Genomic DNA, 12,345 nt, shown 5'->3' on the forward strand with positions numbered 1-12,345 from the left:
TTTATCCCCACCAGGGCAACTCTGCTGAGAATGGTTCATCCAGCTTAAAATACTTAGTGAAAGTATAAATGCTTGACCAAACGCTTCCTTGTAACACTCTTAAACAAGCCATTGTCATTAAAGTCACAGAAAGCTTTCTTGGCATTATTACTTTTCTGCAAGGATTCCTCTGTGATAGGGTCACAGGAAAAAACAGTTACCTTAAGATTCGGAGCACTTTCTTACGATGAAAGGGAAAACCAGGAAACTTTTTCAGGGAAAACAGGAAAACAAACATTTTTCATACTTTAAGAAAATACAGTTTCTATAGAAAGCTAAGTACTCCAAGCATCTACATTCTACCATTTCAAACTACTCCCCTTCACAAACAGGAACAGAATCATAGAATGGTTAGGGTTGGAAAGGACCTTAAGATCATCTAGTTCCAGCCCCCCTGCCATGGGCAGGGACACCTCACACTAAACCATGTCACCCAAGGCTCTGCCCAACCCACCCTTGAACACTACCAGGGATGGAGCATTCACAGCTTCCTTGGGCAACCCATTCCAGTGCCTCACCACTCTCACAATAAAGAGCTTCCTTATATCTAATCTAAATTTCCTCTGTTTAAGTTTGAGCCCGTTACTCTTTTTTTTTGCTTTAAACATTTATGCACAACAAATCTTGGTCAATAAATTTGCTCAAAAGTTATCCCTGGTATTACATTCCATGCCTGTTGTTCCATGTAACTAATGGTTATACAACCATTCTTATTTTTACTTGAAGAAATTCCACAGAGCTAAGCTATGATGACAAATTCTTTCCTAGCTACTCACGTGATTAAAATAGTAGTCTTTCAATGACTTTACATAACAACTGCAGATCTATTATATATACCAATGACATTTTGAAATAGGTCTTTTCTCTTTAAATGTTGAGCTAAAAGGCTTATATTGATACCAGCTCCTTAAAAGTCGGCAACTTTTGAGAGCATGTATCTCAAGTATTACTTCAGGGAACACTATACAGACCATTTCTCACTGATTTCTGAGATTTATCCAGTATTTAAGTGTAGATCCAGAGCAAATTATAAATGGTAGGCTGTCACAAAACATAGTTTTGATCCATCTCATGGAAAACCATCATCATTCCATTTATCATCCATGGAAGCTATTTCCCTCCAGAACTGGAACATCTGAGCTCCCTAAACTGTCAAAGCAAAATCAGATCTGAGACAAAAACACTTCGCAAAGCATTAGATGTGTTGTACGGGAATAACACCCTCCTTACTCACTCGTATGTAACTAAGCTATGAAACACCTTTTTACACAGGCTGACACTTCATAGCAGTGTCAGGACTGATGCAGAGTCCCTTCAAGACAACCACATCATGACCTTCCATGGTCAGCTCACTTTCTGCCTTCAAGTCTGTGCGAGTTTGAAGATTTTCAAGCATGAAATACAACAGAAGCATGGGTTTAAGGGTCACATTTTCACACCTGACAGAGTCAGTTGAGGTATTCAGCTGATCAAATAGCAAGGTACATTAAATCACCCTGAACTCCATTGCCTGAACAGACAAGATCTCATTCCACTAACCACAATTTAGACATCCAACATCCACATGAATTCCTACCTATAGAAAGTTTGATTTTGAACTGAATCATGCCTCAGAAAGTTGGCCCTTTTCCTATAAGCTTACCTAAAAGCCCTAACCTCTCTAATCCTTGCTTGTAGCACATGTCCCAGTTACAGTAAGACTGCAGCATTACCAAAGCATGTTCAAACCTCACCTAAATACCTCAGATTAATTTCCATATCGCAGCAATCCAGACTTCTGAGGTATGTGTAGAGCCGACCAACCTGAAAAATTCATGATTGGATACAACTGGATTTTGTAGGCTTGATTAGACCTGCAATGCACAGAGCAGCTTGCACAAGATTTAGTCTTAACAAGGAAAACTGTCACCATATCAAGACAAACTTAGGGTTTTTAATGTACAGGAGTCTAAAGAACACAAATGAAATTAATTCAAATGCATAACCAGTCTCAAAGAGAAACTGAACAAAACTCCTGGGACTATCAAATTATTTCATTAAGCAGACAAAATTCAGGCTGTCTTGGTTATTCTGTCAAGGTCCAGACACAAAAGTAGATGTAGGCAAACTGCCTCTAGCATGAGCTATTAGGCCTCTGAACACTGCTAAGGTTTGAGCAAGACAAAAGGTCCCAGCTGAAGGATATTATATATACAGCACCATAGTAGCAATCAAGAGCTGTTAGGTACAAGGTGAGTTAAGCACATCACCACACATTCACCTGTTTCCACATTAAGCAGAAAACCAGAAACTCAGTTTATTTCAGGGAAAGCAAAGACACCCAGAAAAGTGAAATCCCTGCTTCTGAATGAGGTCTGCCAGGTTCTTTTCCAGTAAGAAACCCAGCTGCTCTGAACTCCACTTTGAAAACTTTCTGCTGCAGTTAACCTGTCACCTTCCAGGGCTGTCAGAGGTAATGAAGCTGAATCTGCACAGGGCTCAGCTATGAGCCCATGAGAATGTATCTGACAGGACATGTAATGTGAGCAGGCATTACAATGCCTGCTGATCAGATCAGAGCTAGGACCGCCTGACCCTTCTTGATACTGTTATGATTTATTCAAGGAGTCAGAATCAGACAGAAGTTTTAAACAGAGAAAGGACAATGCAATACTTAAAGGAAACTTGATTAACCCTGTGTCAGATCTTGTAAACTGTCTGAATGGGAGTAGTGCTCTTGTGGTCTATTTTGGTCCAGAAACATTTATCACAAAAAATTGGTTGATATTTCATTAATCCTATCTATACACCTAAACAGGAGAGGCATCTCTGCTTGCCAGTTATCACTGGCAACTATAAAGGAAGGAATAGTTTCTGCTAGCAAAGTCACCTATATTCATAGCTAGATTTATTTTCAGATAAAGTTGTCTTTAACAGGGTTTAATAATTTACTTTCTTGATCCTGTTTAAAAGCAGAATTATGGATATGAATAGAATAGTGCTTCCCAAAAAAGGGAAACAAACTTTTTCCTCATTACTTTATGGAAACCCAAGTTTGCCAGATTCAACCCAAACTGGCACTAGTTTGCCCAATTAATTACTGTAGTGACTTGGTCAGCTTCACATAGCTGATTCTCAGTTTGTTAACACAAAATAGACTATCTCCTGAAACACTGGAGGTATCTTTTTGTTCAAGATCTTGCACAATAGCTAGCAGCATTAGTGTGGACTGCAGGCACACAGAAACAGATGTCAGCTTGCTAGGTGAGCTTCTCTAAATTCACTATTCACATGCAGAAGGGCGTTTTGCAGAGATTTCATCCATATTTAAGTCTTAAATTACATTCCTCTGAAGCATCTGTCACCAATCAGTGATCAGCAGGAAGGAGAAAATTGCTCATAAATCAGAACCAAATCTTTTAACTATTTTTTCTGAGGAAGTATCACTTGGCACCTTCTACAGAAGACACATTCACACTAATACTAACACCTCTTACAGGCAAAATGGTCTAGGAAACCACACATTCACAGGAAAGAGCTGCACAGAAGCATAAAGCATTTACATAAAGCATCATTTCAGGTTTTATAAGCACCACATAATACTTTCTCCTTAAGTTCCACAAAATCTGAATAGACAATGCATGCATTCTAAATACAGCTCAGTGAAACCAAGATGACTGGAATAATTCTGTATCTACCCCAAAAGACTTGACAAAGCATCTCTAATTTCTAAGCCCACACCTAAACACACCTAAAAGGAAGGAGATTAGCCTTTAGCACAAACATTAGGATGCAAAAGACTTGTTCCCTTGTGCACAGGCTTTCAAAATTCATGTCACCCACTGCAGACTACAGTATGCCAGGATAAAGCTCTGCTTGTCATGCTGAAGCAATGTCACTTCATACAATGCATTTAAATTTATTACATTTAGGAAGTACAAGCCTGGTCTAGTAAACAAGTGATGCTAAACTGCAGTGACTGCTGATGGCTTAGGGTAGGTGTTTCAAAGATCTAGAGTACCTGTCATAAGTCTGACTTCATACTCCCAGACCACTCTTCAATTCCTTTGGACTATATCAAATCTTTAAGAAGCTTTACACATACATACACATATTTACATTACATCTATGTGTAATAAAAGGGAAATTTCTAAGAAAATTGAGCCCTGTTATATTGAGGTAAAAAATATTCTTAGATAATCCCTAGGATTTTTGTTCACCCTGGCAGAAGGGAGATACATGAGTAGAGATACCAGTATTCTGCTCCCCATGGAAAAAGTCCTAGACACAGAAACTGACACATCAGTTGTATTCTGTGCCCCCTGGATCCTGGTGGTCTAAACAGAGGCATACTGGATTATACCAAAGCTCTATCTGGATATAAGATCAGGTTTCTTTCCATAGCACACACCAGGCTTTATTCTAACTCAAAGACTTCTCCATGGACCAGAACTACTGAGCACACAGCAGAGCACTCATGCCCATTCAAAAGACAGCAAGGACTTTTCTACTTGTTATCCTCAAGAATAATTTCACTGTTTCATTCCATGAAGTTGAAACAAGCTTCTTTCAAAAGGCACCACTTGGCTTTAGCACCTGTTTTGCCCTTCTTCCCACTGAATGCAAGTACCTACATTTCAGTACCTGTAAGAAGCATCCTGATTATAAACACTGACCATGTAAGCTTCCCTTACCTTTTACCATCTCATCATTACATTTCTATAATGTTTTTCTATAGCTCTTCCTAGTCAAAAATGACTTTTAAGCCAGAGTTCCAAAGAAGTGCCTGCATGTAAGCAATATGCAGTCTTGAATTCACTGAAGCAGTCTTTCATGAAACTTCAAACAGCAATAAAGCAATCCTTGCAAATTACCCAGCACAGTCTTGTGAGGAAAAACACTGATAGTGTAGGTGGGGGGAAAAACTGAGAAAAAGTATTCCTAAACAAATGGAGAAATTAAAGAATTCCTTTCCTCCACGAGCAGAAATAGAAGCAGTCTTGAACTCAGTAATAGGAAAAAGCCATTTCAAGCAAATAAAAAATGTTAATCTTATTTTCATAGAACTGATTTTAAATTAAAGAGGGACCAAAAGAATGCAGTTCCACAGCTTACTGGATATTAAATAAATGCTTCCAGGTAGCAATATTTTAGTGCAAGAAAATACTTGGCAGTAAAAGTTAAGAATTCATGGTGGTCAAATATTAACAGAACAGTCCCTACCCCTCCAGAATAGATTGCATCATTTACTAGTGTAGATCCAACTAATTCAAGCCTAACAAGGGCTGAATTCTAAGATGATGAAAATTAAAAGTTTACACAGCAAGTTCCATAATGGTGCATTTCAAGCTCCACTGCTACCTACAATAAGAAAGCTTCAAAGCCTTTCACTGGAGTCAATTGAAATATATCTTATTCCTTTTAATATTCTGAAGAGAATGATTTTGCTATCCTGAAAACAGGATTCATTTATCAATAGTTCTCAGCATAGTATTTCATGTGACCGGCACAACTTTCCTGTGTTTTTATTAGGAAAAGAACCATTCTTATCTTAGAACTCTCATAGAACAGACTGTAGGATAGCAACTATAGAGGAATTTTAAATCACAGAATCATTTAGGTTGGAAAAGACCTTTAAGATCACCGAGTCCAACCATAAACCCAAAACTGCCAAGTCCAGCACTAAATCTTGTCCTTAAATGTCCATACATGGCCTTAAATTACCCTCAGAATAGCTTAAAGGAATTCATTACTTTCATATTTCACTATTCATTAACAGTATTCATTCACCATGATAATCACTTAAGCATTAGACCAAGGCAATTTAAAGTTGACACAGCTTCAGCTTCATATCACTCCTGAATATTAATAGTTGTCAGATGTCAAAATGTTTTAAAAAGTTATATCCAAATATAGTTTCATCAAGTCTTTACTTAACCCTATACACTGAAAGTAAACCACACTAACTGCACCTCTGGATAAACCTATATTACACCTTAAGGCTTCAATCTAGAAATAAAATCACAGCCATAACAACCAGCAAGGCATCAGAAGACAAAGGATTAGAGTACTATAATGCAAAACTGTAACATTTAAAATAGTTAAAATAGTGCAATAACTTTTACAAGCACTTAGATTCGGCAAGTATGAAAATGGGGCTTACCTTTGGGAACTGTTTTACTGGAATCAAAACTTTTTGTCCCAGCTTCATATTCTTATTAATGACTACATCAATATACTTTTCTTCTTCCTTTCCTTCCCCTTTCTGGTATTTTTCAATTTCTGTTAAAGGGAAAAAGTTAGTTATTTTCTCAGTTTAATGCAACAATATAAGAACTGAGGATCTTCAAAGTCTGTATAAATTGAAAACTTTAAAGCCTAACACTATGGCATAATAAAATGTCCTGGGTTCAGCAGTAGCAGTCATTTTTCTCCTTCTTAGTAGAAGGTGCAGTGCTGTGGTTTTGACTTTCAGCTTGGGAACAGTGCTGATAACACCGATGGTTTTAGTTGCTGCTCAGTAATGCTTACTCTAACCAAGGACTTTCTGAGTCTCATGCTCTGCCAGGGAGGAGGGGAAACCAGGAGGAAGCAGAGACAGGACACCTGACCCAAACTATACCATACCACAGCACGTCATGCCCAGCATATAAACTGGGGGCAGTTACCCAGAAGGGCTAGATCACTGCTCGGTCAGGCTGGGTATCAGTCAGTGGGTTGTGAACAGTTGTATTCTCTTCCCTTGTTATTTCCCTTATCATTATTATTATTGGTGGTAGCAGCAGTGATTTGTGTTATACCTTGGTTACCGGACTGCTCTTATCTCAACCCATGGGAGTTACATTCCTTCGAGTCTCCTCCCCATCCCTCCAGGAGTGGGGGGAAGGGAAGGGGGTGTGTGAGAGAGCAGGCTACATAGGTTTTTCTGGGTTGCCAACTGGGCTTAAATCATGACATACACATCACAAATTATGTAATTAATGCATATAACTGGTTAGGTAGGTCAATGGGCTGGATTGTGTTTCACTTTTTCAAACTTTTATATTCATGTTCATATCAACACCTCTCAAATCATAATTCCAAGCATTTTAAACATTAACTTTTAACTTAAAACTTATGATATATTAATATTTTATATGGCTCAAGCAGTAAAAACTCAGATACCTCTGTTCACTTTTGAGTTCAAAACCTTACAACTAGGTTAGTACTTAACTATTATTTCCTCTATATGGTAAACTGAGTCTAGAGTTTTAATGAGCAAATGTCTATCTTTTGACATTTCAGGGACCTAGTCAAGACATAGATCATACCCAAAAATCTGATGAGTTATACAAATGACAAAATAATTAGCAATGAGATTTAGAAGCTCAAACCCAGGCTTCATGACCAGGTTTGTCAATCCAGAGATACATACAAAACTGATTCTTGATTATAATTCTGTCCAAATACTGAGTCTCCAATGTGCTAAATGAAAAATTGCAGGTTACAGTTCATTAGTGGGAAAACATGACAAGCATACAAGGAAACTAAAAATGAAGTACTGCCTGAAGCCTTTGCTGGATCACATCCAGCATGCTGTGGGTTAAGCATGTTAGCCCAAGATATACCAAAATCCAGTCAATTTCAGAAGTGGAACAGAAGTTACTCTAACTAGTTAACATTTGTCCTCAACAATCATTTTCAAATCTCAGTTTTTCACAAGAAACATGCTTCTACTCTACCATTGGAAGTTAATGTCATTTATCCTTGACTTTTTTCAGTAGGAATGCAAACTTGCAACAACAGGAGACAGTAACAAGAACCTGTGTTCAAAGGAAGCCAATCAAAAATATAGGAGAAAGCATCCTTTAGGTATACTTTAAAAGACAACTTAGTTTCAAATAATTTCCAGTGACAAACAGAAGTAGTAAACCAGCACATTTCTTACTACTGGAAAATCCACTCAGCTTTAAAGAGCACCACTCCATTCCCATTTACCACAACAGAAGTGAAGATAACATCTTTCCCTATAACAAACTCCAGCCTTCCATGCAAGCTTTCACCTCCCTAGCACAGAACAGGAAATAAATACCATGGCATTTATTCAAGTTAGTGCTAAGTAACTGAAGATCCAAAAGCCAAACTAGCCTCACACTAACCTGAGGGCTTCCCCAGCTATACTGCCATATCTTGGCAAGTCCCTAGGATGTTTTTGATTCATACACATTCTAGTAATGTAAGCATTTTGGAGAAGCCCTGTCAAAGCAAACTTCCTGTAAGCACCCTTCACATTGCAGCATGCTCAGAGAAAACTCCAAACCCCTCAGCCCACAGGCTGACAACTACCAACAAACATACTAACAGCTGAATCCAGGTAAAAACAGAATTTACATGGGTTTTGTAGATGCCACTTTATAGACTAGATAACTATGGCAATAAAACAGATTTAAAATAACACTGAAGTCTATTTCCAGATGAAATTAAGACTGAAGCTTTACAGGGCATGATGTTCCCACCCAGAAAGCAGGTGACTGGTATTTTTTAGACATCCAAGTTCTGAATGTCCTGTTCAAAATGTAAGTGTAGTACTATCACAGCACTCAAACAAATAAACTACTTTTAATGTCCTTGTTTCCTGATATAACAAGAGCAGTTATAGAATCATAGAATCGTTAGGGTTGGAAAGGACCTTAAGATCATCTAGTTCCAACCCCCCTGCTGTGGGCAGAGACACCTTACACTAAATCGTATCACCCAAGGCCTCCTCCAACCTGGCCTTGAACACTGCCAGGGATGGAGCATTCACAACCTCCCTGGGCAACCTATTCCAGTGCCTCACCAACCTTACAGGAAAGCATTTCCTTCTTATATCCAATCTAAACTTCCCCTGTTTAAGTTTGAACCCGTTACCCCTTGTCCTATCACTACAGTCCCTAATGAAGAGTCCCTCCCCAGCATCCCTACAGGACCCCTTCAGACACTGGAAGGCTGCTATGAGGTCTCCACACAGCCTTTTCTCCAGGCTGAACAGCCCCAACCTCAGCCTATCTTCATACGGGAGGTGCTCCAGTCCCCTGATCATCCTCGTGGCCCTCCTCTGGACTTGTTCCAACAGTTCCATGTCCTTTTTATGTTGAGGACACCAAAACTGCACACAATACTCCAGGGGAGGTCTCACAAGAGCAGAGTAGAGGGGCAGGATCACCTTCAACCTGCTGGTCATGATCCTCTTGATGCAGCCCAGGATACGGTTGGCTTTCTGGGCTCTGAGTGCACACTGAAGCCGGCTCATGTTCATTTTCTCAACGACCAACACCCCCAAGTCCTTCTCCACAGGGCTGCTCTGAATCTCTTCTCTGCCCAACCTGTAGCTGTGCCTGGGACTGCCCCAACCCAGGTGTAGGGCCCTGCCCTTGGCATGGTTAAACTTCATGAGGTTGTGATGAACCTCTCTGATTCTCTTGGAGACCAAGACACTGAAAGGTTTCTGTGTTTTTCAACACTGCTGTTGGTTTACACTATTGACAGTATAAGCGCTCAAAGCTCAAAACTGATCATAAATATGATGTTCTTCAGAAATGTTTTACACCAAGAAATACCACATGTTAAAACTGTAATACATACATTATTATGACTAAAGCAAATGCAGTTACAATAAACTGTAATATAACATAATTTAGTACTGACTTTAAATGTTAAGACTAGAATTTGTTTGGAAAATTAATGCACTGTGCTATTATTCTGGGAGAGATCAGTGCACCAAAGACTCCTGGTGGGCAGACTGATGCAAAAGCCTTAGTTTGTAGCAGCTGTAATTACTGTTACAGTGAAGGACCCTTTTCCTGAAGTAATCTAACCTTATGAAATAAAAGTACCTTTAACAGGAAAGCCCACCATGGTTTTCTCAGCTGGTGAAGTTAATCAGTTTTATACACATGCACAGCAACCGCCCTGCCCACCTGCAAATTTATTACCATAAAAATCTTACCTCCAGAAGTAGTAAGGAATTTTGAACTCAAACCACAAGCTTATGAATGAACAGTGGTTTAGGGACCTTCCTCAATACTACCAAGAAATTACATCTAAAAGTGATGTTTGCTTCAGGAATATTCAGATGTCTGACTTGTCAAGGTTAAAATGTGTCTGAAGAGTTAAGAGCCAGCCATAGAAGCCTTATAACATCAATCGGCCATTACTTGTATTTCCTAAATATTTTAGCTTACAGAATGTATTCAAGTACAGTTTTTGAAGGACTCAACTGCAACAACTTTATTAATGCTGGATACACTCAATTCTATAGTATTTTGAATAAATTAAAAAAGTTGTAGAAAGAACATTCCCTTCTTGTCCTAAAAAATATTAAAAGAACTCCATTCATTATTCTGAAGAATGGTTTCCCTACCCCAAACAGCTATATAATTTTTATTGACCATTTTAAGAATAATCATTTCTTTATTCTTTAATTGACTTTCTACTGCCTGAAGCTACTGAGACCCATAGGAAGCCACCAGTAAATGCTCAGTAAGATGGATTGCAATTTTCCCCATTGAAGTCAGATGACTTTTTTCTTACCAGCTCATTGTCAAAACACTACAGAATAAGATAAAAGATTTTTCCTATCATGATCTAAAGTTAATTACATTGACTTTAGGCATATTCACTATCACTATGACTTCAATTTTGAATTAAAGTCAAGGACACTGAATTACTGAAAGTTTACCCCATATTGAGACCACTTTTTGTCTCCGATTTTTGGGTGGGCTTTTTGTCATTTCTTTGCACTCAAATCTAAGATGAAATAAAGTTAAGCAACAGAATGTTATCCTACCTGTGCAGCTCATTCAATACCTATCATTCATATCTAGCTTTAGATAATTAGAGAAAAAACATGCCAGATTACAAAGGAAATCCAATCAGATTTTCAAGGTCAGATGAATAGGGAGATTTGCCTTTTCCTAATCCTTAGATTACATTCTGTACTGCTTAGCTACGTGAAGCAATGACATTTCCTAGATCACAAATAGAAAAACATGTGATTAAAGCTTTTCATAATGCTAAAGATTAAAATCCCATTTTCTGAGACCAAGGATGCAGCTAATGCAATAGTCCAGGAATTTAACTGGATGAAGTAATAACTGCATGACTTTTGTCTTTACATTTAATCATAGCAGAGAGCTCTAAGAAATGATTACTCCTCAGTTCACCAAATAATGTTGCTAGATACGTCAGATAATGACAAAGTAGAATTGTTCCATGTTAATCTGTAGGTAGAATTAATCTTCCTGTGGCAGAACTACAAGCCAGGATTCCAGCTCCCTCTCCTAAGACAATATAAATACTTGCATTTAATGTAAAACAAAGAGATGCTCTATTTGTCTGTGGTAAATCAATATAATCAACATAAGATCAAATGTCAAACTCAAACACAAATGTTTACTGCATTTGCCCTTAATAGAGTGTTCCCAGAAGAAAAAAAAAAGAATCAGGTAAATTTGTCTGCAAATCCTTAAATACTCTATTTTTCTTTAGGTTCAGAACTCTTATCAGACACCACAGAAAATCCAAGTCATGGAATGGTTTGGGTTGGAAAGGACCTTAAGATCATCTAGCTCCAAACACTGCCATGGGCAGGGACACATCACACTCAACCACTACAGATTCCATCCAACCTGGCATTGAACACACTGCCAGGAATGGAGCATTCACAACTTCCTTGGGCAACCCGTTCCAGTGCCTCAGCGCCCTCACAGTGAAGAACTTCCTCCTTATATCTAACCTGAACTTCCCCTGTTTTAGTTTGACTCCAAATATCATTTCATACCATTTTTTTTACTTCAGATGGAAGAAAAAGTGAAGAACCCAAGGGTCAAATTCTAAGACATCCAAATTACGTCCATCCAAACTGCCTTGCCATTCACTAGAAATAATTTCTACTTTAATTTTGAAACCTAAAGTACTTGAAGAACAACATTATGCTTTTTGAATACTCTTAACACTTGAAACACTATAGTGGCTTTGGAAGCTGCTAACACTATACAATAGCAACAATATGTTTAGCTCAATTTGGACAACTTCAATTTTGGCAGCTCGTAACTAAGAGAAAGATATCAAAAGTTAGACCAAGTCAACCAAACAAGTTTGAGCTACTGAACCATGTCCCAATAACAATAGTATTTCTCAGTAAATTCTCAAGACTTCATAGTTTACTTGGAAAAACACACCATGTTCAATTCAAAAAGCTCCTAAGTGAAGGCTGTGGAAGTATCTTTATATACTTCCTTGTTCTTTTACTTCTTGGGAAATATCACTGCTATTGGCTGAAAACAGCACTGAGCTAGACTGATACCT

The 12,345-nt window shown here is 38.3% G+C and overlaps 1 protein-coding gene across 3 annotated transcripts in view; it reads right to left on the minus strand.

Annotated features, from left to right (window-relative positions):
- Nucleotides 1–12,345, minus strand: part of KHDRBS3 (KH RNA binding domain containing, signal transduction associated 3) — an 89,257-nt gene that overhangs the window by 57,059 nt on the left and 19,853 nt on the right. For all 3 annotated transcript variants that reach the window (XR_008974965.1, XM_057429772.1, XM_057429771.1), the window contains exon 2: nucleotides 6,182–6,300. Coding sequence is in view for 2 of the 3 variants with exons in the window: in XM_057429772.1 (XP_057285755.1) it covers nucleotides 6,182–6,300 (119 nt within the window). In the remaining variant the exon portion in view is untranslated. The remainder of the gene's footprint in view (nucleotides 1–6,181; nucleotides 6,301–12,345) is intronic.

This window comes from Pezoporus wallicus, unplaced genomic scaffold, assembly GCF_028554395.1.
Source record: "Pezoporus wallicus isolate ANWC-B61680 ecotype Strahan unplaced genomic scaffold, APGP_CSIRO_Pwel_v1 contig_7545, whole genome shotgun sequence".
NCBI lineage: Eukaryota > Metazoa > Chordata > Aves > Psittaciformes > Psittacidae > Pezoporus > Pezoporus wallicus.